At 35.6% G+C, this 27,451-nt stretch overlaps 3 protein-coding genes across 11 annotated transcripts in view; 1 reads left to right on the top strand and 2 right to left on the bottom strand.

Annotated features, from left to right (window-relative positions):
• Positions 1–61: 61 nt before the first annotated feature.
• vap (vacuolar peduncle) lies at positions 62–15,364 on the bottom strand. Its single transcript, XM_053755512.2, has 19 exons — positions 14,866–15,364; positions 14,247–14,372; positions 13,571–13,643; positions 13,270–13,423; positions 12,693–12,817; positions 10,123–10,465; positions 9,188–9,481; positions 8,302–8,472; positions 7,734–7,909; positions 7,257–7,329; positions 6,763–6,881; positions 6,543–6,673; positions 6,015–6,184; positions 5,364–5,492; positions 4,767–4,896; positions 4,012–4,166; positions 3,560–3,692; positions 2,889–3,068; positions 62–2,731 (listed from the first exon to the last, which is right to left on the bottom strand). The coding sequence occupies exons 1-18, from the start codon at positions 15,017–15,019 to the stop codon at positions 2,917–2,919; spliced, it is 2,808 nt and encodes a 935-aa protein (XP_053611487.1). The 5' UTR covers positions 15,020–15,364; the 3' UTR covers positions 62–2,731; positions 2,889–2,916.
• A 994-nt stretch (positions 15,365–16,358) lies between these two features.
• Positions 16,359–19,608, top strand: LOC128675925 (polyubiquitin-C-like). The gene is made up of 2 exons (XM_053755732.1): positions 16,359–16,516; positions 16,724–19,608. Exon 2 carries the CDS (start codon positions 16,732–16,734, stop codon positions 19,471–19,473), a length of 2,742 nt encoding a protein of 913 aa, XP_053611707.1. The 5' UTR covers positions 16,359–16,516; positions 16,724–16,731; the 3' UTR covers positions 19,474–19,608.
• Positions 19,609–20,220: 612 nt separating this feature from the next.
• EndoA (Endophilin A) overlaps positions 20,221–27,451 on the bottom strand; it is a 33,059-nt gene continuing 25,828 nt past the window's right edge. For 6 of the 9 annotated variants that reach the window (XM_053755739.2, XM_053755743.2, XM_053755746.2 and 3 more), the window contains 2 exons: positions 24,143–24,264; positions 20,221–23,400 (listed from right to left, as the gene is read on the bottom strand). In XM_053755739.2, coding sequence (XP_053611714.1) covers positions 23,275–23,400; positions 24,143–24,264 — 248 coding nt within the window. In that variant the 3' untranslated portion in view covers positions 20,221–23,274. Of the gene's footprint in view, positions 23,401–24,142; positions 24,265–26,511; positions 26,605–27,451 lie in introns of all 9 variants that reach the window. The other 3 variants (XR_008405345.2, XM_053755745.2, XM_053755744.2) reach the window with 3 other exon arrangements.

Here is a 27,451-nt window from a genome sequence, read left to right as displayed (position 1 = left end):
TTCCACCATAAAACAAAAGTTACTAAAACATTTGGCATGTATGATTTTTAGCAAAGAATGGAGGAAGAATGGGGAATGGAGCCTAAGCTAAGAAAATCCAGTATTTCAGGAATTTAGGGCACATATTTTATATGATCATATAACAGAAAGTTGCACTGAACTAGTTATTGAATAAAATAAAAAGTTATTTCTATAATTTTATTTTATGAGACTGGTTTCTAGCACAGATAAAAATTTAATAGAAAACAGTACACACTAAGGGATAGAATATAGAGATTACAAAACAGTCACAAAATCTAGTTTAACACTAATTGTTATTATTAACATTGGAACTAATAATTTGGATTCAGATTAGTCTTAAAATTGGAAAGAAAGCAAAGGTCTTCCTAATATACAGGCGTAAATAAGTGCAGTCGTGTATATTGTGCTTATTTTTATATAGTTCTTATTGAAAATTGCATTGTAAAAACTTGATCGGCGTCTCGAAAACTAAACATTAAAAAATTAACTGCAAATAATAGATAAAACAATGGTAATTTAAGCCTGAACGCGGTATTTCTTGCTTTCTTTTGATAATTAAAAACAAATATGCAATAAAATGTTTCAAAAATTCAACAGTAATACTTAGTATCTACTAATGGATAGTCTCCCGAATTTCAGTATCAAAATTTTAATATCAAATGGGCCGAAATATTGCAATATTATCACTTTTACAATTTCTTGGAAAATCTAGTGCATTAAATGTATAATTACTAACACGACTAATTGGAGAGTAAATCAGTCTAGACATTGTCCCTATCATAAGCTAATATCATAATTAATACACTTAAATACGGCGACATCCACTACGCCTACAAGCTAACTCTAAATAAATATGAATGTTTCGACTTCGATGCATTGATGTCCGTTATTCAGTTCCTAGTTTATGGCAGTCTATCATAAAATACTTCTTATTAATTTTATTTTCGATTCGGGAATCTAATTGAGAACATTTGTATACTGAGGACGTATAAACAAACATGACAATCAAAAACATCTTTAATCTTCTTTTATTTATAAAAATTCTGCACATCAATGCTGCAGTCTCCACATGTAAACAAATATAAAATCCTTCAAGTAAAATTTTTCTGTTAATACTTGAATGCCTCAATAAGACAACATCTAGGACATATAAATCCAAGCGAAAAAAATAAACTCCCTCAGCACTTACAGCAAATACAACAATCAAAAATTGTGATGCATAAAAAGGCAAGTGCAGTGATTACGCAAAAAAATAAGTACAGAATGATATGGCACTAGAAATATGAACCACTAAAAACATAACGTTTATTGAGCAACAGACGAGGAAATTGTATGAATAATGTTATAAGGTAATCTTTAATGTGAATAAACAACTAGACAAATTGACAGTTTATTTGTCTCAGTGACTTTGTAGCATTCTTGTGTAATACTAGATAAGAATATTTGATTAAAGCTATCAAGACATGGGTTGTACAATACATATCTTTTCTTCAGATCTGATCGCCTGATTGAGCAGAATGTTTCATGACAGAATTATGTTCCATGAATATATTTGTGACATAATGTAAACCACAGAAATATAAAAAGTAAACTTATTCCAGAATTTTTCTCAGTTACCAAGAACATCCAAAGGCCTAAATAACACGAGAAAATTATGTGAATACCAATCAAAGTCAATCAAATCACAGTAAAAATGCAATTGTTATTCAAGAAGGAATAATTATCACAGAGAATCAATAATTATAGTCACGGTGCACTGCGTAAATGTAAGTGCATTGTCACATTCAAAGATCAATTCGAAGAACACCAACCTACGACTCTCAACTATCACAATCATACTTTCACTAGTACATTTTTGGTGTCTCATGAGTGATGGTCAAATGTTATCCTAAAGCTACAACTAGAGTTAATGCTAATAATGCATAAACTTAGATAATACTTGAATATAAATTCTAAATAAGATCATACATAAATATTAAATGATTATATTTCACTTAGATAAATTAGTACAAAATATTATTTCTAATTTAAAGCTTTAGAAAAAAAACAATGTGTTTTCTCGAAGTACAAGTACCCAGAATAACCGTTTAGTGTAAATACAAATATTGATGCGTTTTTGAGAGTTGACTAAACCTCACGTTTTGAGTTAATAGAGAGAAAATATAAAATCTAAAATATTTTTAAGCATGTATATATCGTTTCGTATGTCGTTTAAAATAATAGTTAAATTTTAATAATATATAAGTAGAAATAAATATTTTATACTACACTTATTAGAGAGCTATGTTTATAAGAAAATAATTGCAATAAATGCTAATTCGTAAACAGAGGCCTTGCGGGATCTTCATCCCAAAATAATGTTAAACATAAAACGTAAATTCTACTATGGCCTGCTATGCACCAAAAGTGGGGATAACCAATAGGTTGTATTCTTTTAAATTTCAATGGGAACTATTGGCCGATGAAAGGTAACCCTCAATTTTGGTTAACACCAGGTCCACACCCTGCATGTAGTAGCTTAGATTTAGCCCAAAACTTTGGCACAAGGAAGCCCCAAAATAATCCAAAATATAAACTGCGTATACGATGCTAAATAATGGCTAAAGCTAACAATGACTACGCGTATACGACTAAGGTATGATGCCTTATCCTAAGCCGGAGGACTTGTGAATATTCTCTACCGCTAGTCTAACGGATCGTGATCTTTACCCTGAAACAAAATAAAAGCATAATTAAAACGTTTTCTCCATTACTGTGCAGTCTTCAAAATTTGAAGGTCTATTTTTTACGCGAACCCTGAACTTGCGGAGCTACAGCCGTGAATGTAACACGAAACATGGAACAGAGACAGAGAGTGAGAGAGTTACCAAGAAGCGTCCCAGATGAGAGCGGGTCCTATCTGATCATCTCGAGGTACTTGTGTTTGTGTTTGGTCAGCATCTCGGTGACGGTGACCAGCTTCCTGATGGCCGGCTGCGACTTGCCCAGCGTCTGCAGCTCCGACAGGTGCGACACGCAGATGTGGTGGAGTGTCGCCAATTCTTTCGCTGCAAAATTATTCTGACTTACACTCAAATTATGGGAAAAATTTGGAGTCAGGCCTATTTATAATATTTATTTAGTTTTGAACACAATAATATAATGTTAATATTCTTATGACTAATGTTAGTAAACGAATTCTAGTCCAGTATTTAAGTAGGGAACCTCGACCCTGCCAGCAATATCTGAAAGAAGGCTATCATCCACTTTCCGCTTATAGAGGATATTTATGTATAACCACAATGCAAAATATTATCATTGCCTAATTAAAGTTTTTGCCTTCAAAGGTAGCGCATAGTACCGCTCCCACCCAGATAAGATGACGTTCATTATACTTACTTACATTAACAACCAGACAGCTCTCGTCTTATCAAATGGGCAATGGTTGGACGATCATTGCGTTGTAAATTTTAAGTCAAAAACTAAGTAACTAAGTTTAAAATTTAAAATGAGCTTTTTAAATTAGTTTAATTTTCACCAATATCCTGTGTGAACTCACCAATATCCACGTTGTTATTGGAGTTAGGCGGTGGATTGCCGGGGTCGGGCACACAGCTCAGCTGGTCCAGGAACACAACCATCCGCTCCTTGTTCTTCAAGATGAATGGGTTCACTACCTCCATGTATGGCTCCTGAAGAATTAATATTGATTATTATGGTTTGAAATTTAATTTTTGTGTTTGCTTGGTGGATTGGATGCCGCCTAAATTAGATTTTATTTTTGTTCGTCTATGAATTTCTTTTTTGCTAGAGTTTAAAAAATAATAAAAATGAGCAAGTGACACGTCTTGAGCGACTTCCCTTCATAAGGTACCTTTTCTCGTGGAACGTCACATTTATATATTCGTGTAAATATCATTCCCTTAGCGTGAACACTTTTACAAAGTTTTAATAAATAAGTAATTGAGAACATTATTTTTTAAAGTCTTTTAAAAATAAATAATAATGGACCTTAGCTCCGAACTCGACGAGGTTGGCGAGGTTCTGCAGACACTTGGCCACCATCAGCAGCGAGCGCTGCGCGTGCGGCGGCGGCGCCGCGGGCACCAGCCCCCACGACACCGGCTCCACCAGCGCCGGGCAGATCAGCCGCAGGAAGATGAAACCTGGCATGGTGAACATTTCAAATTTAGAATGCTGGCCGCAAAAAAAATATTGAAGAAGTAAAATATGTTCGAATTTCAAAAAATGTTGTTTTCATTCACATGTTACGCGGAAACGAGGCTTTTTTTTTCTATTGTTGAAATACATCTGCAATACGGTGTTAAATACACTTCTTAATTTTTATTCACTCTAAAATTTTTTTATATTGAAAAGGGTATATAAATACAACTAATATATATTCTATGACATATGGTCAACGATTAATCGTATCCATCAATCCGCATAAAGCCCGTGTGATGAGTCATGGCCCATTCCATCCATATAGGTATTTGTTTTTAACATTTATAACCCTAATCGAATATACTATTATTCCTCTTCAAGGTTTTCTACACGTCAGAAGGTTGCCTGCAAGAAATCGCTTATCGTATATATAGCCTTTTGCGTATTTTCTTGTTCATCTACTTAGTTTTAAGCTACATATATAATACATTTTGCATGCATACCTGTAATAATGTATGTATGCAAAACTTCAAAAAGTTAATCAGATAAAGTGTGAAGAGGTAAAAAAACAAAATTAGTTCCAAGTTTATAATGTAGTTTACCAGAGACGACCCTGGTGCGCACGAAGCGCTCGTTGGGCCACTTGGCGACGGCGGCGCGCTGCAGACAGCCGCACAGGTAGCGCACCGGCCGCGGGCACGACTCCGGCGACGTGAAGATCGACAGCGTTATCTGTTTGGAAAGTAAGGGTTTGCACTTCACTTCTCATCGATTCGAAGTGAGATGCAGCGAACCAATCACATTGCGCCATTGTGACGCAACGACAATAGCACTGAGACCTAACGTATCTATGGTTTGTCGGCGCTATAGATGATTTATACACCATTTTGCTATTGTGCAGACAAAACATATTTAAAATACGTCAGGTCCCATCTTAAAATTACAATAAACACGGCTAAAATGTAGCGTATTAAACGTACATTGCTGATTTTACGTTGAGATGATAAAGTTCACATACAAGCGTAGTGTATTTCTATCTTTACCTAACTGATGCTACATAGACAGTTGAACACCCCGTTCCTCTGTCTGTCCTTCACAGTCAATTAACCTCTCGTATTATTTTTTTTCTGTAATGTTAGGTTAAGTTTACTGAAAGTAAAAAAAAATATAATCACAATAGACATTTGACAATGGCATACCTGATCAAGTATCATGAGTAAGAACTCCGCGTTACTGCAAGCATCATCCGGAGAGTCCATTTTAGTCGGGTTGAGTTCCGCGGTCTGCTTCGAGTCTATTAACTTCTGCACTGTCTCCGATATTGCAGCCTGGGTGAAAGAAACAACGCTGATATTATTTTATATTGCAGTCCTACATTCCACGTTATCTTGTGTTTTTACTACTGGCAACAAATTAATCATACCTAATTGATTTAATGACTGAAGGATTAAAAACGTTAATTTTAACAATAAATAATATATTCATACTCATATTATTCATTCGCCAACCTAGTGTTACAATGATCTTAAAATCATTACAATTAGTGCTTATAACTTAGTCACCTTTTATATATAATGATATTTATTTAGTTATCCTATAATAATTATCATATATCTATATTCTATACTCGTCATATAAATATACATTATATTTATGTACGCTATTTTCAAATATATTTTAAACTAGCTTTTGCCCGTGTCTTCGCCCGCGTAAATTTCCCACGGGAACAGTTATTTTTCAGCGCTGAAAGATGACCCTTCTACGTACTTCAAACTACTTGTATGCAAAATTTCATGAAAATCGATAGAGCGTAAAGAGGTAACAACTTTCGCATTAGTTAGTAACAGAACCTGCAAGAAGGGCTTGCAGTGTGCCCGCATGAGCTCGTCCAGCACAGCGGTGGCGAGCGACGCCGCGCGGAACATAGCGCGGGCGTCGGGTTCGCGCGCCAGCTCCGCCTGCGCCAGCTCCCGCGCCAGCTCCGCGCCGCGTCCGCACGACGCGAACGACTGCAGGATTGCTGCGGACATTTCTTTATTTCATTTCTTGTGTACATAACAAATTCTCACCTAAATTACCCAACTTATATACAGGGTTACTGTTATCAAACGCAAAACCTTATATAATTTTATTCTACGACTTTTCGTGACTCGTAGTTTTATTTTCATATAAAAAGAATACAATCTAATTTACGATTCTACACATCTTAACTTTATGTAATAGCCAAACAACACGAGACAGTACAGTAGCGTTATGTAGCGGAGTCGAACATAGAGGTAACGTTTTATAGACATGACATTAAGGTCACATTATGGTCACCGCACCCTACGTAGGGTGCGGTGACCATGTAATTTTTTTAGTTTATAAAATGAACTCACAAGTGGCCAACGGTTGTCTGTCTGTCCTGCACAATTCTGCCAATGCCTTCACCGCAGGTAGACCTGGCTCCAACAACAACTGGCGGAGGGGGTTGTACTCCTCACGTGGCATCACCAACTCTTGCATATATCTATAAATAGGATCGGATGAGATGGAATCAGACAATTATATCTTCTTCTAATAAACTATTAAAATGTATAACAAGAAATTGTTTATTACCTTATACGTAATCTAAGCGAGCCCCACTCGCCAATGGGAGTCATGCCGGCGAGCGGATACCATTCCTCAGTCTCTTCGCCGTTCGCGAGGTTCGCCAACTCTATTGTCAACTCTGCCACCTTCACAAATAATAAATACATACATATGGAAAAAGCACGCATAGATAGCCCCAAAATAAGTTCTAGACTTTTGTTATGGGATACCAACTTAACGATACTATATTATAACATAAATATATAAACATAAACCAAGACCTAGATGAATCTGCAAAAAAATCATTTTCCTCGATCACGAAAAATACGGAAGGAAAGCTCAACGTCAACATTTTGTCAATAAAATCTTATTGACAAAATGTTGACGTTTGTCAAAATTCTATTTGAAAACGAACCTTTCACAACATTAGTACCTATGGCAGCGAAATCGCCGACGTTATTCCCCATTGAGAAAATTTACTTACCAGATTTTAATAACATAATAATAAAATTGAGGCTTACCTCAGATTCCTTGCCACGTTTCCCTGTGTTGTGAACGGTGATCGTGAAAGATGTTACATCTGGAGGCACGTCACTGAAAGTGAATGATAAAAATAGTCAATGATAAACTTTATAAGAGCTTGCAAAAGCTTCAAAAGCTCTTATAAAATAAATAGTATTTCTCAAAGCTTAAAATTACAAGCATTTTGGAACGACTACTGTTATTCTTAAAAATAGAGATACTACTTCAAGTAAAGATTAATAGTCTTTTATATAGAAATGATTCATTTAATTAGGTAATACAATTAATCATGAATATATATTCCTCAATCATCTAAGCGTTTTCCAGATTTCTTCCTCAAACGCAGGGCGTGGGAGCCTAGGGTCCCTTAAATGCATGATGACTTAAACATACTAACTAAAGAAAAGTACAGAAAGTATTAAGCAGAGATAATGTCAAAATGTTATAAGAGTATAAAGAATAGTGAGCGAACTGACTCGAAGACGAACTCGTCGTCCCACTGCGGGTCGGGCGAGGGGCGGGGACGGGTGCGGGCGACGGGCGCGGCGCCCAGCGCCAGGCGCAGGTGCGGACGCGGCGCCAGGCGCGCCGGCAGCCGGTGCGCCGTCACGCAGCGCACGCGCAGCGCGCGCAACCACACCACGCGCGGGACCTGCACCACAGGGACGGTACTCTTGCTCAATTAAACATTTATTTTGTCAGTTATGCTGCTGTTGCACTCCCTCCCTTCCTCCTACATTGCGGTAATATCCGTCGACGCAAAAATGTATGTAGTTTCGCACGACGCACGTCGATGTCAAATCTATGGAAAAAAAGAAAGCACGACGGTGCGCCTACAGGCTGCGTCGTCGCAACGTCAAGGACAAAGTAATTGAGCAGGGACTTCAATGCACATAAAACAAATAAAACATAAAGTTACAAATTTGAAAGTTCAAATATATGCGCAAAAAAAGGCTTTACGAGTATGTGCTGAAGGCAATAAATAAATGACAAATACGTCATATTTAAAAAGTAGCCAGAATGCCTAATATAATAACTACCGACCTTGCACTGATGCTTGGCCTGTTGCGGCACACACAAGGGCCGCAGGGCGTCTAGCCACGCCCTCTCCTCGCCCGCGCTGTTGGCCGCTAGGAAAGTGTGAGTAGAGAGACACGGCAACGCACGCTCTACCAGTTGGAAACAGAATTCGCGCTCCCATAGCGATTCGTGCACCTACAATGTTTTCATGTCAATATGATTTCACTCTCAATTTATCAATTTCTTGTTAAAGAAAATTTTATGTAAATAAACGTGACGAAATTTAATACTAAGGCTAGCTTTATAAGCTAATTTCATTCCATAGTTTCCCTAAATGTATAATTTGTTACTTTAAATAATGAAATAAAACCAAAATACATGTTTGCAGCCAATACATAAACTAGATTTAAAGCGATTTTCTATTAATGCATCGGCATGCCATTTATTATGAAATACCTAATGCAGCGCCTTTCATCATATGACACATCTATTGCATCCGGCTCACTTCACTCATTAAAAAAACCAGAGGCAAACCTACATTAAAATACTAATTATATAATGCATATCAGTGCACTCATGCACGCTATCCGAAACACACGTATTATTAAACTCGGAGTCAACCTTGAGATATATATTTCACTGTTTATTTCCTTTCATTGCGTTATGAGATCAGGAAAATGACGATTTAATTTCCTACAATAACAAGATCACTTGAAATCCGACACGAATAAGAATAAAACATTCTGTGGTAGCTTATTGTCTGTTGAGATTCGACAGAACACAATCGGCGCGTCGTCCGGGGACATGCAAATGAACGATAACCATAACCGTAACAAAAGAGACATCAAATTACACAGGAAAATATACCAAAACAATAGTACAACTAATGCGTGCAAAATATATCAAGTACCTGATAAAGGTATGCGCATGATAGGTCGATGAGCCCTTTCGGTTTCGTGCGTTTTGGGGAATCGTAAAAGTACAGATGTGTATCTGTTCCCTCTTGCAAAAGAACGAAGTATAAGGCCTTCCATTTTTTAGCGGCTTTATCGGACTTCTTGTTGAGGTAGCCTTGGTGTTTGATACCCTTCATCTTCTTCAGGCCAATCTGATCTCGGCATTCGCGCAATGTCGCATATATTTTTTCGGCCGCGGCGCCTGTGGCGTTCTGCTGTGGCTCGATTACATGTCCTTCTGCTATCAGCTGTAATTAAAATTATCTTTTACATGTAATTCACACAACATCACTACCTCAAAGATATGCAACAGTGATTAATACGCAATGTATTTATTTACAGCATCTATTAATCTATAAAATTAGAATATCTATAACAGGTGCTTCAGATATAAGCAAATAAATTTTTAGTCGTGATTAATAAGTTAATTAGGTACTTTCAAGTTATACAATATTAATATTTATACAAAAGCAGATAAAAACGCGAATGTCGCATTTCCTGGAGTTTAGCTATTTCATGATATTGTAAAATTTATGCATCTGTTACACATTAGCGATAAGAAGAAATGACGCGGTTGATTTTGTAAGCTGCAATAGCAGAGAGATGATTGAGAAATCATAATATTTATCCTATGTCATTTTGTATACGTTTTTCTTTATTTGGGAAATAGGCGTGATGTGACAAAAATGGAAGTATTTGAAAGGGATAAAGAATTCCATACCATAGACAATACCTTATTTAGACAAAAACTACGTCAATTGCTCTTTATGGACCACGACACACAAGAAAATATAGGAAAATCTATTTTACTACTACTTTTTTTAGTATATCATATACTAAAAAAAGTTTAACAAAAGTTATTTCATGAAAATTAATAAAGGGTTCTTACCGGTTGTCCTAAAGTGTGTCCTTCCACAATCTGCTCTTTCCTGTATCTATTTATAACCGCGTCCAGACACTCAAAAGTGCGGCCTCCCATCAGGTACCTGACGCCTTTCTTCTCTATCCTGAACCTCTGGATTTGGTTGTTGATGTGGAAGAACAGGGAGTAATCTCCGGGGGAATTGTCCGAAGGGCGCACGAGGAAACTACCCGGGCCAGCCTTCACCAGCATGTCAACTGCCTCGCTTTTGGTGCAGTTGGGGTGGAACCAGGAAAATACTGTGTTCGGGTCGATTGACGGGTCCAGGTCTTCGACTAACTCCCTGAAGATCATACCCTGCTCACCAGTTCTAGGGCAAGTAATTTTTATTAAAGACTTAAGAATCGGAGGCTGGAATCCTGTACTCAGTAGAGAGCTACGCCATTGCAATCTAAATAAGATTTGTTTTTATTAACATAATAAAAACAAATCTTATCTAGACAGAAAACAATGTTTTAGATATGCTGATAAGAAAATTTAGGTTTCTTTATATCTTTGCCAATATTTCCTAAGGCGGATAAGTTGACGTTTTTAAAACAATATAATAATACAAATAGAGTGATAACAGTTTATTTTTACCGTTATCTTCCTTTCGGAACAATATGCGTATGATAAAGAAACAGAATGCGCATTCATATCGCCATTTAAAGGAAGTCAGTCACGTTTTATGTAAAAACTAGCCGTGCCCTGCGATTTCAGTTGCCCTTTATAACAAGCAACTTATATGAATACGATTTTATAAATCAGTCCAGTAACTGTTAAACTAAGGTTAAGCTTTGCGATGCATACTACGAACTGTCGCGAACCCTTTGATTTTTGTTTGAATTTTTGTTTTTTTTTCGTAATTTTTAATACTTGACTACTACAATCTATCTCTAAACTGAACGTGATATCGGTTGCATTCTCTCTTGTGACACATGCTATTTACTATATTAAGATGACATTTTAATAAACCACCGCGGTCGTAGTTTAAAAAAAAAACAAATAGGTACCGCAATAAATCCCAACTTCCCAACTAATATTATAAATGCGAAAGTAAGTTTGTTACCTCTTCACGCATTATATACTGGGCCGATTATTATGAAATTTAGTACAGGGGTAAAAAATAACCTACAACACATACGTACAACTTAATAAAGTAGGTACACCTAAAGTACACAGGCTAAATAAGGTCGGTCGATGGACCGGAGAACACAGGTGTCAATAGCCATTTATTATCACCAAGAGCCAGAAACCGGCGGCCCCTAAATGGCGACACAAAAGTACAATGACTTCGGTTACTCGAATACAGATATTGTTGACATACGCCCGGATTTGTCCTAGTTTCGACGAGAGTTTTTAAGTACCTACATATCAGTTTTTTATAATTTCCCCTTTTTAGAATTTTCAAAGGTAAACTGAACCCTTCCAGCATCACTTCGTTGTCGGTCTGTCGAGATCCATTTTCTCTAGACACATGTTCTAGGTAGGTATCAAAATGAAATTTATGTCAAATACTCGGATCTACGGTTTCTTTTAGATAGGAAAAGAGCAAACTTGTAAATCAACGCCGTCAAAAGATATAAATATTTAGTATTTATATGTCGCAAAAGGAAATTAAAACCGAGTAGGTACCTATTTCCCGTTGAACTAGAATCATTAAATTTGGCAAGTAAGGGCTTACAATATAAAGGAAAAATCCAAAACCCGTGCATAAATAAAAGCGAGTTTACTCAACTCGCACTAGACCGGTTTTTACGACGTTAAAAATAGTGTCGGGGAAAAATCCATGTTTTTATCCATGAAGTTTTTAACCTGCGTCCGGTGATTTAAGTATTGGCAGCCATTTTGTCTTATTGACTTAACGTCACTTTAATATAATTAAGGATGTAACGGAAACTATTTGCAGACACAGTTATAAATTAATAATTGGCCCTAAATACACCTTTATTACCTATTTAACCTTTATAATTTCTGATTTGAAACCGAAAGCTATTACAATATACTTTTTTGTTTCCAGTTCCTATTCTGTAGGAAAATATAGGCATGATCAGATATTGAGACATAAACAATAAGAACACAACTCTGTATAGGATTGATTTTTTGTGTGAAGAGAGGTAACAAACAATCTTCGCGTTTATAATATTAGTTACGATAGGAATAAAGTCAATTGTGGAATTTATATTGTATTTTCTACAGAAATCCATGTTTGTTATGAAATATTAAATTGAACATAGTAATAAATAAAGAAAATTATAACAGCTTATTTCTATCGGATAACTATTACTTGCATGTCCTGTCCATGGTGTAAGTAAGTGGGGAGAAGAAATATTCCCACTTCCTATGAAGAAAGTTAGTCAGCAAGTAGTTACTTTTTACTCTTATTGACCTGTGGTAAATAGATATATATATATACCTATGTACAAAATTTCATCAATACCTACTCAACAGTTACAAACATCCACATAAACACACCTATTCGAACTTTTGCACTTCCAAATAAATAATTAAATTTTGATATTTTTTTCTTTCCCTCACGAGTCGTAAAATTACGTTACCTGTGCGCCGTGACCCAAAGCCAGCCGTCCCCCATGTCGTTATGTACGAAAAAAATGTCGCCCTTTTGAAATGTCAACTCATCAGTATCTGGCATTTTCGTGTACGGCAGGATTGCTACCACTCTCTGCAACAATATAAAACAGTATATGAAATGAATTGTAAATGAAGAATAACATATTTTATATAGATGAACAGGTTTAATAATATTTAATTATATACTGCCTTCCACGAGGTACATTTTCTCGTTATTGTCACATCCTACTAATTGACCGCTAGCGAGTGAGGTCTACAAATCAACTTGGGAAAAAAATACATTTTTGTATGTATGTTTGTAACGCGATAACTTTCGAGCCGTTGGTCGGATTTTGATGTGTTTTTTTTAATAGATAGAGTGATCCAAGTGGAAGGTTTATATGTATACAACATGGATAATATTGCATCCGTGCGAATTCGGGGCGGACCGCTAATATCTAATAATTCAAAATAACATGTGTAGGAAGTATAAAGATTAAATGTCAAAATAAACATCCCAATTATAAAATACAATAGTATGTAAAAAAAATACATAAAACCGACCTTTTTATCGTTGACGGGCTCAGGCGGCGGAACTGGTTCCACAAGCCGTTCCCGCTTCAGCAAATCGGAGCAGTGGCTGTAGAAACCTACTAACTCAGCCAGGGAATCGAACTGACGACCTCCGATGTAGTAGTCGCCACAAACAGCTGTAATCCTGAGGAATAACAGAATTGATTTCTCTCTTGCTTCCTGTGTCAGTATTAATGATAACTATAGAAATAAGTTATTTTATAATGGAATTCATAATCGCATTGAAGACGATAATAGGTATTTAAAAAATGTATGCTAGAATAAAATATACCTAAAGTGATTGATCCCAGTGCGACCCAAGTAACTCAAGACATATGAACCTGGTTTTCTGTCACTTTCACGAACTGAAACAAAAGTTATTGTGAAACCACAAACTTCAAGAATAATCAGTAATATTAAAACATGTATTATATTAAGGGCATGTTTCACAATCTTCCGATAAAATATCATATCTGAGAGATAAACTAACCTTCTAAATCTGACTGATCTGATTGGCCAGTTAGCTGTATCCAAACCGTGTGAATCAAAATCAATGTGATACTAGATGGACTATCAGATACTTTATCAATAACTTGTGAAACAAACCCTAAGTATTACTAATTTGGAAATAATAAAAATACAACATCTACTAGTACCACAATTACGTCTACTACCACAACACATCTGACCAGAAAATATAACTTTCTATTGTATAACCATATAAATAGCATGGGAAACATTGAATTGTGTATCCATTGTTTTGTTGGGAATTTGTATACAATAGGGTGTACCTGTACAATGTCTTATTACATTATTATTTTCTTGCTAATTAAAAGAAAAGTTTAATAGATGTTGATGAAAGCTATGCTAGCTTAAAATAAGAATAATAAGTGGGTGATATACAAATGGAATAAGATAACAAAAATTATATTTAAAGGAAGGTAAATAATTTAAAAAAATATATCTACCCAAATAACTGCCCAATTTTCCAGCAGCCCACAACCTTTCTTCTGATGTGTATCGATCCAGACGGCCATGGTACCACTCGGTCTCAGGGGGAGCCAGAACAGCTTGCCTTTCCCCTAACAAAGTACCTGTAAGAGTTTTTTTCTATCATAATATGCCTTCAGTTAACATGCATTTGGAAAGATAAAGGAAACAATAATTTGATAATTATAAAATATAAAAAAAAATATAGTAAATAATAATCTAAATTTTGGCTAATCTTCCTAGATATTTGCCTAAAGTTCAAGAAGTTATGTTTACTTACTCATAACTTTTTGTAATTCTATTATTAGATATTAAATCCAGTGTAGTTGAAGGATTGAAACCAAAGTTCTCAAGTTATGCCTAAAATCTCAAAGACATAACTTGTAATATCTGGACCAAATAATGCTATCTACCACTTAACATGGTTTTGGGCCACTAGACAGATATTAATCAGGTGTAAAATGTACATCGTTGTGAATTTGTAAATAAGTTAATTGAGCATTCATGAGGTTTCCTCTAAGTCTTTCCTATTTTATTGGTACAGATCAGTAAATAAAAAATATAGTAAAGTATTAGTATTAATAAAAATGATATTACCATTAGTACTAGGTCCATCAGCTTCATCTAACTCCAAATCAGCTGCAAGTTCTGCTATATCACCCCCGCCTTCTGATTCAGTAGAAGGCGAACCCAACTTATCCTTTACAGGGGGTCCATTTGATGGCCCCATTGCACGTATCAAATCAGCCATTTTAATGAACACCACAAGGAATTGAAAACTATTTCATAAGAAATTCTCAAGAATAAGCCAATGACTCATTCTTGTGATTTATACCAAAGAAAATAACAAATAACTATTACGGTGTTTACAATAGATAAAATATATTTATGAATATCATTCACTGATGCAAAGTTTGTGATAGGAATCTACATGTAGACAATGGTTATCAGCATAGCTGTTGTTACATACTTTTTGAAAAAAATAAAGCACAAAATTTGTGAAAACTATAGTTAAATTTCTGTTTTCTGAATTCACGAGATGATCAAACACGATACGCCCGTCTGTTCATCCGTCCGTCGCAAAACGTCCAAAACGTCGCGCCCAGATAAAAAATAAAGAATGACGTCTACCAAAATGTTACCAGTTGTCTAAACGTCTAAATATTTCATCGCAAAACAAAACGACCAAATAAAAACATAACCAAAGACCACAGATATAATAGGGAGTATTACTGCACATTTATCCCGCCGCGTCAGATGCAACACTGTATGTTCGATTTTTTTACTTTATTAATCCTTTTATTATGTAAGCATTCGTTTGTGAAAATATACAACAATGTAGCATATTAGGGTTCCGAAATACTGGGAAAAATCGTTTTCCTTAAGATAAAAAAAATTCAAAAACTATGGAGTCGAAAAACTTGGAAACTTCGAAAACTGTGGAATTACGCAAAGCTCAGCGCAGATGGCGCTATTGGTACAACTAAGGTACCTACACAAACATTACAAATGGAGGCAAAAGCGCCCATTTTCTAATATTGTTGCAGATTTACGACCAAAAATATCTTCTACGCAATCGTGGTGCGAGTTTAAAGGAAAAAGGAAGGATTTAGTGGATTATCCTGAAAATAATAACACCATTTTAGGTTATGTTCAGTGGTCTGTGGTCATAAACTGATATTTATAAACTTGATTTTGACTAAAGATCTTACTTGTATGAAGTCCATATTTTAATACGACCGTTTACTGGCTCGAAAATTTTACAACATGAGGCGTATTCCATAGTTTTCAAAGACTTTTTATCTTGTGGAAAACGATTTTTCTCAATATTTCGGCACACGAATATGTTACATTGTTGTATATTTTCACAAACTAATGCTTACATGCTTAATGAAAGGATTAATGAAGTACTCTAAAATAAACGTTTTAATCGACATAGCAAAAGGCGGCAAAGCTTTTGTGTACCTAACATATAGTGCGGCGGGTTAAACGTGCAGTAATATTCCCTAATTCCCTATTCCATGACCGAGGTACTTTCTACCATAAACAAGAATGAAACGAGTTGCCAGTTTCAATAAAACAAATCACATTATAAGGAGAAGCGAACGACATTTTTTTTATTTATTGATCAAGAACTTAGTTAAAGGACGTGTCTGTGTTTTTGACTTGTGAATTTTGATATTTAAGCCAAGATAATAAGTTTATAATAATAAATAGTTTCAATTAATTTGTCCAGCTAAGAATACTGGTAAGTAATATCTCAATTATTTGTTTTCTTCCATTATTTCATATTCTATTTTAGAAATCGCCCTGCTGACTTGTCAATGTTCATGGGTGACGCCATTTTGTTGTCTGGAAATTTCTTTGTTCTTTGTCTTCCATTGTGCAAATTCAGTCACCCGTTTGCAAAATTTATAGTTACCGTGTTGATCAATTGTAGTTTTTATTGTTGCAGATAACAAAATGCAGATTTTTGTTAAGACATTGACGGGTAAAACCATTACTTTGGAAGTAGAACCTTCCGATACCATTGAAAACGTAAAAGCCAAAATCCAAGACAAAGAAGGCATTCCCCCCGATCAGCAGCGTCTGATCTTTGCTGGAAAGCAGTTGGAAGACGGTCGCACACTTTCTGACTATAATATTCAAAAGGAATCGACTCTACACTTGGTATTGCGTCTCCGTGGTGGCATGCAGATCTTTGTGAAAACCCTCACTGGAAAAACCATCACCCTTGAAGTAGAACCTTCAGACACCATAGAGAATGTGAAGGCAAAGATCCAAGACAAAGAAGGCATTCCCCCAGACCAGCAGCGTTTGATCTTTGCTGGCAAACAGTTGGAAGATGGCCGCACCTTGTCCGACTACAACATCCAGAAAGAGTCTACCCTCCATCTTGTACTGCGTCTCCGTGGTGGAATGCAGATCTTCGTGAAAACCCTTACTGGAAAAACAATCACCCTTGAGGTGGAACCTTCTGATACCATAGAAAATGTGAAGGCAAAAATCCAGGACAAAGAGGGAATCCCACCAGATCAGCAGAGATTGATTTTCGCTGGTAAGCAATTAGAAGATGGTCGTACTTTATCCGACTACAACATTCAGAAAGAATCGACGTTGCATTTAGTTCTTCGCTTGCGAGGTGGCATGCAGATATTTGTTAAAACCCTGACTGGTAAAACCATTACTTTGGAGGTCGAACCATCTGACACAATTGAAAATGTCAAAGCAAAAATTCAAGACAAGGAGGGCATCCCTCCAGATCAACAGAGACTGATTTTCGCTGGTAAACAACTGGAAGATGGACGCACTCTCTCGGACTATAATATTCAGAAGGAATCCACTCTCCATCTTGTTTTGCGTCTCCGTGGTGGCATGCAGATCTTTGTGAAAACTCTCACTGGAAAAACCATCACCCTTGAAGTAGAACCTTCAGACACCATAGAGAATGTGAAGGCAAAGATCCAAGACAAAGAAGGCATTCCCCCAGACCAGCAGCGTTTGATCTTTGCTGGCAAACAGTTGGAAGATGGCCGCACCTTGTCCGACTACAACATCCAGAAAGAGTCTACCCTCCATCTTGTACTGCGTCTCCGTGGTGGAATGCAGATCTTTGTGAAAACCCTTACTGGAAAAACAATCACCCTTGAAGTGGAACCTTCTGATACCATAGAAAATGTGAAGGCAAAAATCCAGGACAAAGAGGGAATCCCCCCAGACCAGCAGCGTTTGATCTTCGCCGGAAAACAACTTGAAGATGGCCGTACCTTGTCTGACTATAACATCCAGAAGGAGTCTACTCTTCATTTGGTTTTGCGTCTCCGTGGTGGAATGCAGATCTTTGTCAAAACACTCACCGGAAAAACCATCACCCTTGAAGTAGAACCTTCAGACACCATAGAGAATGTGAAGGCAAAGATCCAAGACAAAGAAGGCATTCCCCCAGACCAGCAGCGTTTGATCTTTGCTGGCAAACAGTTGGAAGATGGCCGCACCTTGTCCGACTACAACATCCAGAAAGAGTCTACCCTCCATCTTGTACTGCGTCTCCGTGGTGGAATGCAGATCTTCGTGAAAACCCTTACTGGAAAAACAATCACCCTTGAAGTGGAACCTTCTGATACCATAGAAAATGTGAAGGCAAAAATCCAGGACAAAGAGGGAATCCCCCCAGACCAGCAGCGTTTGATCTTCGCCGGAAAACAACTTGAAGATGGCCGTACCTTGTCTGACTATAACATCCAGAAGGAGTCTACTCTTCATTTGGTTTTGCGTCTCCGTGGTGGAATGCAGATCTTTGTCAAAACACTCACCGGAAAAACCATCACCCTTGAAGTAGAACCTTCTGACACAATTGAGAATGTCAAAGCTAAAATCCAGGATAAGGAAGGTATCCCCCCAGATCAGCAGCGTTTAATCTTTGCTGGTAAACAACTGGAAGATGGACGCACCCTCTCTGACTATAATATTCAGAAGGAATCCACCCTTCATTTGGTACTGCGTCTCCGTGGTGGCATGCAAATTTTCGTGAAAACCCTTACTGGTAAGACCATTACTCTGGAAGTTGAGCCTTCTGACACCATTGAAAATGTGAAGGCGAAGATCCAGGACAAGGAAGGTATTCCCCCAGACCAGCAGCGGTTGATTTTTGCTGGTAAACAATTGGAAGATGGCCGCACCTTGTCCGACTACAACATCCAGAAGGAGTCTACTCTCCATCTTGTTCTGCGTCTCCGTGGTGGAATGCAAATCTTTGTTAAAACTCTCACTGGAAAGACCATCACCCTTGAAGTTGAACCTTCTGACACCATAGAAAATGTAAAGGCAAAGATACAGGACAAAGAGGGAATCCCACCAGATCAGCAGAGATTGATTTTCGCTGGTAAGCAATTAGAAGATGGTCGTACTTTATCCGACTACAACATTCAGAAAGAATCGACGTTGCATTTAGTTCTTCGCTTGCGAGGTGGCATGCAGATATTTGTTAAAACCCTGACTGGTAAAACCATTACTTTGGAGGTTGAACCATCTGACACAATTGAAAATGTCAAAGCAAAAATTCAAGACAAGGAGGGCATCCCTCCAGATCAACAGAGACTTATTTTTGCTGGTAAACAGCTGGAAGATGGACGTACTCTTTCAGACTACAACATCCAAAAAGAATCCACCTTGCATTTGGTACTCCGACTCCGTGGTGGCAACTAACCATATTTCAGAATATTAACTCACATACATATTCTTACAGTTTTGTTTAAATTCGAAACCTGCTCGATGTAATCATTCCAGATGCTATAACTTTTATAATTTGGATTTAATTAAAACGTGATTATTATGCTTTAATTATTTTTTTATTCTTTCATGTCCCTATAAAATTACTATGACATGACCTAGACATTTAACATTAACAGGGAGGACTCTGACAGGATAGCAGAGATCCTTGTTTAGTACCTGTTATAAATATATTTTTGCGTCGCCAAGATGCTTCGTCTCAAGAATGATTTATCATATACTTATTCGAGATGGTTAGAGGTACGAAGCGCTGTAAATGTTATCCAATAATGCGCAGGGTCCTGTTGGGTATTACGGACATTATTGAAAAAGGTCAAATTTAATATTCTGCGACGAAGCGCCATTAGACAGGGACGAAGCTGTATGTACAGAGAAGAATTTTCCTGAGATAGGTATTTAGTTTTCGCCATGGAATTAGTAGGTACTCTATTATGTCGATGGTTTTCGCTATAGTTAAAAGAAATTAACAATTGTTGGTGGCGCTAGCGTGCGGCGTGGCCCCGTCATTATTTTATAAACGCGATATATTTGGTACTATACATGCAATTTTATTTTCAGACTAGTATATGATTGAATCGTTTCGTAAAAAAATATCAAACATGCTTGCGCGATTGATTTGGTTTACTGTTTTATAAGTGATAATTATGTAAATGAAACAACATGTAATGTTTAATTGTTAACATTTTATTAGGAGGCGAAAACGAGCAATAAGTTTCGGGATAAATTTTAATACAAATCAATAATATTTGTATTACATTCCATAAATCGTCAATTTATTCTATGCAATTACAGTAATAAGATTACAGTAACATGAACAAGATTACACACAACAGACGTATTCGCACCAATCGCCCAGTTTCTAACGCGAATACAAGTAATGAGTGAAATATTTAAATGCTTGCTGCCTTTTCACAAGAGTAAAACAATTTACAAGGAATATTTTATTCTAAGAGCATGCGAATAAAACCTGCCATAGGAAGTAGCTGCTTTCTAGTGCACTCATAGACAACAAGCATAACAAATCCCAAAACAGATTACGTAGCCATGTAAAGCAACATTGATCCAAAACATACAATGGGTCATTATTTCCATTTCTGTCAAATTGGTTACACCAATCGCCTTCAATCTTTAGAATATTTAAATACAACAACAGTCTATCAATTCTGTTACGTTAAGTTTATACCTTCCGAGGTCAGTTAATTGCATTTATAATGAGAAATCGTAGACATTTGTTGCCTTGGCAGCGAACGCCGAGGCCGTCCATGCAACGCACATTTATAACACTGAAATATTACATTTTTGTAACACTGATGTATTATTACTCAAAATACTTACATTAAGAGACATTTGAAGATTGAACAATTATATTTATGAACCTATCATACATCTAATATTAGATCTAGGTATTGTCTTTTGTATGCCAGAAACGATACAATGGGGTCCAATTACGACAATGATGACACGATGAATTAATTGAAATTACGCTCAATATTACCATAATAGCGACATAGGACTCGTGAAATATATGACAGTAAAGATCTTAGATCATATGTGCAATATAAAGTACATTTAATAATGTTATCGTTTAGAGGCCTTGTATAATCATATTTATTTATTTATTGATTAATGCATTGAGATAAGTAAAATAAATGACTAAAGTAATTTATTATGCAAAATAAAAAAATAAACAAGTAGCTAAGAAACTAAATTTACGTTTAAAATATGATGCATGTGCACAGGCCACTGCATCGACAGTATATAATATTCTAACTTTATCACAATGACATTATAATATGTTATGTTATTATTACATTTTGCCAATATTACATCAAACACTGAAACGCCATAAATTACTGGCAAGATTTTAACAATTCTTACAAATCTTGTCCATCATTTTAGTGTAATATACGTTATATTGTATACATTTCTCCATTTAGATAAATAAATTACCCGCAAAGATATAACTATAAAATCTAATCTCATCATTTAACTAGTACTACTTTTAATCCTAATAAATGTTATATTCTGTGTCAAATACTGAAGAGCTAAATAATGAACTTAATGAACATGACATATAAATAAAATCGGGATAAAATACAACGGTGTGATAGTGAATCTATAAAAATAGATTCGCAATAAATATAACTAATTTATAAACATTACTTTAAAATATCACTTTTCAAAATTGATGCTGCCGGGCTAGGCAACGAACCTTCCAACAGTTTTGCAATCGACTAATCCTCGCGCGGTGGTCTTCACTCCCGACCCTTGGGTCCCAATGACACTAAGGTCTCTATACTAGACTAACTATGAGCAAACACAACGACTGGTGTTAACAAATATAACGGACGAATGTACACACACTACTGTAACACTGACCGCAACTGGTACTTCCGATGTTGCACGGGAATGTCAAAAAATCGCATACCATTAACCTAAACTGATAGTTACAAATAATTAACTATAAAAAATATTACATAATTACTTAAAGAAAATGGCAACATTGTTAATAAGTATTATAAATTGTAGTCATGTATAGGCAAATACTAAAACATGTAGTTCGCTCTAGATATTACAAACATTTCTTAAGCCGGACATAATTTTGTGGTAATAATGAAACAATCAAATCGGAAGATTAAATCTTGCGTAAACTTTTTAGATATCCTTACATAAATTGATAAAATAATAGATAATGGTCGAAAAATATTGTAAAGTAAATGGGGAAGACTCCTATATTAGTACAATAACAGAACATTCAGGAAATATATAAGTGTTTTATTTAATAATAGGTAGTATTTGAATTCAATAATGTTATAACAATATCATTGAGCGCTTGACACAGTTACATGAATGATCTACATAATACTGAATAACGTAACGTAATAACAATTTATCCGTAACGCATATGCCGAGGAAGTAGATATTGGCTACCGAAAATACACTTGAAAAATTAATCATAACACTCAATAAGAACATTTTTATATGTTTTAATAAATTCATCATTCATCAGCCATTTTTATGGTCATAATTCCGTGGCCTTCCTTATGTATGAACAAGGGGCTCATGATATGGCAATTAAATATAAATTACATAACGTATTTACATAACTTTAGTATAAAAACTGTAAAAATAAAAAGAAATTCAATTTCAGTTAATATGTGGTGGGTGTCCGTAAAACACATAGTACGGAACATATTTCAACAGTGGACTGATCTTACTTCCTCAACAATGGATAGTTACAGTAAGGCGAGCGAGTTGCGTGCAGCCTTTTGGGTTGGTGCACTGCACCGGATGCGACGCATTACACTGATGCCGAAATATGTTTCAAGGTTCATATAATTGGTAAATTGATATCAGATGTGTGAGGCCTCAGATTTCTTGCGATGCCTGAGTAACATGTGAAGAAAAATTTAATGTATAAAAAAACAGGGCAACAGCTGACATCCGATGAATGACAGAAATGAAATGTTTATTATTTTAAACATAGTACAAATGCATATTATGGTTAATAGATAAACTCAGAACACAATGGCTGACCACTGCGTTTTGAGTCATATTTTGTTTCATGCGTATTTACTTAATTCGCCATTTTGTATCCCTCTTTTTAACTCTGTGCTGTTTTATCAATAACGCCTAATATATAAATACCTCACAGCTGCATTCAACTCGCGCAGATTCTAAGGGATGAATACGATCGTGGTGGTCGAGTCCTGGGGTTTACATGTTGGGTAGAGGCACGGTGACCTGCACGTAGCTGATGGGGAAGTAGCCCGTCTTGCCGTTGATGGAGCCCTCGAACCAATTGTCGTCCACTTTGTTGATCAGGGTGATCACGTCGTTTTCCTGTTTATACAAAAACAATAAGTAAAATAAATCAATTTTTGAAAAAGGTATACGACGCGGCAAAATAAAAATATTGTTATCGTTATGGTAATTGTATTTGCTTACGAATAAAAATGTATATCCAGATTGATTATTGAATAAGCATCTCAGAAAAAAACGTCTTAATGTTTACTAAAATAAAATTCATTTTCAACTTGGGCTGGTATTTATTTGCACTTTTTTTTAAATGCTCAATCCATTAAAACGTGAGAATATATTTTAAGCAAAACTATTTCCTCATACCATAATGATAACATTTTTCATGTTAGGATACTGATAGATGAATGAAATGTATGAAAGATGATGTTTATGGATGAATGGAAGAATTTGGAAGATCATATTGACCCCAATATGATAATAGTAATAAATTCAAGCGTATTCTACTCAAATAATAAGTGAGTATGCAAATTGTTTTGTATGAAAGTTTATTCTCTGACAAATTATTGGACAAATTTAAATGAAATTTAGTATAAAACTGGGATATGATAAAATAAAATTACCACAAAAATTATATTTACTAAAATCTCAGTTTTGAAAGAACCGCAATACCTGGTAATATAGGAATAGGTTACGGCTTCCCTTCGAAGTGCGGCTATACCTAGTTTTAGCCAGCTTCAACTGCACTTCGAGGTTTAGTCGCAACTTATACATATTAACACGGATTTACAAATCTTGCTACCTTACATGCTAGAAATGTATATACCTTGAATCCTAGTTCTCCCTGGTTCTCAGGCTCGAAGTCGTACAGTGCGGTGCAGCACGGGCCCTTGGCGGGCGCGACCGGCGTCCGCGCCGGCGACTTGATCGGCGACGGCAACGGCGACGCTGCGAATGTCACCTCTATGTCAGTGTGTCAAGGTATTTATATTTAGATATTGTTCTAGTTTATACTGCGTTATTTATCTTTTTAAGAAAGTCGAATAGTAATGAATTGATTATATGAAGCTAGTTTTGCCGTAATATTCCTGGTATTTAAATCAAAATTTAATTTTATGGCCAAACTTTTGGATGGTATTCAGCTTAATTTTAATCAATCGCAAAGCTATAAGTTATACTGCAGCCCGCACTGTTAAGAGCTTTATGATGTAAAGTACATGTTATCGCAAATATCATTGATTAAAATTAAGCTGTCAGTAATGTTAATTAAATTTTGTTTTTTTTTTTTACCAGAAATATAATGGCAAAGATAAAATAGTTAAACTAATGCGCTACTAAACTTGTAGTTTGGTAACGTTTCAAAGCGTTTTGCTCAGTCTTTAATAAAGATTCTTTCAAGTCTTTGATAGACAAGACAACCTCGATAGTATGTGGACCATGAAAATCTTAAGGATATACAAATAACTTAGGATAAATGAGGCAGTAACATACTAGATCTTTATTTTGATAAAATGCTTATATGAGATGTATTGTGATGTGAGACGGTTACAAGTAGACTGGACAATCCAAGCTTCACAGGCAAACAATACGATGATGAGGCTGTAGCAAAGGCGTAGATTTATCTCAACGAATCATGATATTTGGCGTTCAGTTTTAATGGGCTATAGAAAACATGCCACTTATATATAGCATTGGTGATCATTTAGTAAATATTGGATTCATATTATCCGCTATATTTCAACATTTTTGAATAATATTAATACTATTATTTTATAGAGTAAATAAAGACTTATTATTACTATAATTATGTGGCTGTTACCCTACTTAATATTTTTTAATGAAGTCATAACACAAAAATGAATATTATATCGCTATTAAAAAATAATATATAGTCACTAAATGACTGGTCAAGTGGTCACCGATACTATGCATGTTCTTAGGCCTTAAAAGCGCTAAAATGAGACAGTTGCAACATGCCGCTAAACGTACAATGGCTTCAATGACCGAACGAATATTTGGAACCTTATGGCGTTTGAAATATGACATGCACAGCGGAGGATAAATATGTACGGTTTCATTAATAATAAAATAGAAAACGTCACAAAAGCTGCTTTGATATACGCAACACACATTTGGAAGAAAATTTGTACATGTGGTATTTTTGTTGTGTCAAAATTGTCTAAATTTGGTCTAACTTTTTGTCTAAATCCTAAAACTATATATTTACTAAAGCATGTGAAGTTCAATTTTATTGAAAAGCTATGTTTCTCCTACCTATGCTCCTATAGATTGCACCGAATAGATTCGAGTATGTGGTAATTTTGTTTGCGGTCTACTTTGGCTATACTAAAGTGCACACATATCAACAACCCTAAATTGTAATTTTTGTTCTAATCGTTATCAAAGAAGAATTAATTTTATATTTCTCTATTAATTTATTGTAACAAGGCATAGATAGGCTTAGTGAATCATCGATTTTTCAAAAAAATATTTATAGAGAAATTTATTCATTTTCAGTCTCAATTTATGATATGCGAGCTTATAATTTCATGAACGGCACCTTTTTTGCGCATGTTACCCAACCCAAACTGCTTCACAGAAAAAAGCATATAGCACCCGAATAATAATATTAATTGAATTACATCACACGCAATTCGAACCCACACATCATGCTAGGACTTACTTAATGAGATCAATAGCGTGTTGTTTAATTATGACATGAAATGTAGTTTATGAAAAATTCTTCTTTGTAACGAACGAATCAGAAATACTTAAAGTGAGCGTAATATGATGAGCGTGGTGTGTAAAGTGTAATCGATTTTTCAATAGACTTGAATTGACAGCAGCTAATGTCACTGGCCGTTTTAAATGTGACTAATTGTGGTTCGATTTCTAATGTTTTTACATTTGTTGCTAAATTACAAATCATACACTCTGTAGCTTGCCTGTAGGTAGATTACAGTTAATTCAAATGTTGAAATTACGTGTAATTTCTACCTTCATAACTTATGAAATCAGCTATTTCTCCAATGAAATATTAGATCATTTATCAAATTGTTGGAGATCCAGCAGTAGACTTCCAGTTATGATGAGTGATTGTACTTAAATATCACAACAAAAAATATAGCCGATTACATTTTCACAAGTTGACATTAAAAGCTGTCACTGTCAATTGAACTATCAATCGCGTGTTACCGTTGTTGGAGCGCTGGACGCTTCCGGAGCCCGGGAACAGCTCGAGGTTGGAGGGCGGCTTGTGCTCCGGCGAGCCGGCGTGCGAGCCCCCTTCTCCACGAGGCACACAAATAAACCCACACTCAAAATAATGATTTTCATACTAATTTCGTATGTTTTATTTATGTAATTTATTTGGTTGTCTGATTTGGATAGGTATCCTGAATATAATATTGAATCTAAAAAATATAACATACTTTAGCGTACATGACACTTATAGCGCTAACGAAAGGCCATATACGAGGACAGAATATCAAGTTTTGCGTTGACAGAAGTATGATATAAAAATAGAATAAAAAGGGCATTTACTCGTGTGTATCTGTATTTAAACTTTAGTTTATTTCTTGTTCATGATCGGATTGGTTCCTCAACAATGTGCACGTCAATTAGAATTTGACAGAACATCGAACATTAGAAGGAGACGAAATGAACACCGAAAACTTTCTACTGGCTTGGAGAAGTCAGAAATAAATAGACATCACAATTATAAAGACAGCATGATGCTTCTGCATATTATTGTTCTATTTTTTCATGAAATAATATCATAGAACAATAATGCCAGAAACATGTCAAAACGTGAGAAAAAATATATAAGAGGTAAATAAGTATAGAAATCCCATAATCTAATCTACCCAAACTAATTTATAGTTTCACATCTATTATATGCAAAACAAGTACAAGTGTTCGGACATTTGCATATAATAGATGAAATATAAAAATACCAAAATATCTTATACTAAGGGTAAGGGAGGGGTAAAGGATTGGTGATCGTATATCGGCAACCTGTAAATAGAATTACTGTACAGACTTCTCTATCACTTGGAAGCTCCTTAAAAAGAATATTTACAAAAAGCGAAAAAAAAAGAATCTAGATCTAGATAGGTACTTGATTATCACGTAA

Source organism: Plodia interpunctella, chromosome 15 (genome assembly GCF_027563975.2).
Source record: "Plodia interpunctella isolate USDA-ARS_2022_Savannah chromosome 15, ilPloInte3.2, whole genome shotgun sequence".
Classification (NCBI taxonomy): Eukaryota; Metazoa; Arthropoda; class Insecta; order Lepidoptera; family Pyralidae; genus Plodia; species Plodia interpunctella.
Note: the sequence above shows the minus strand (reverse complement) of the source record. Positions and strands in the feature narration are given on the sequence as shown.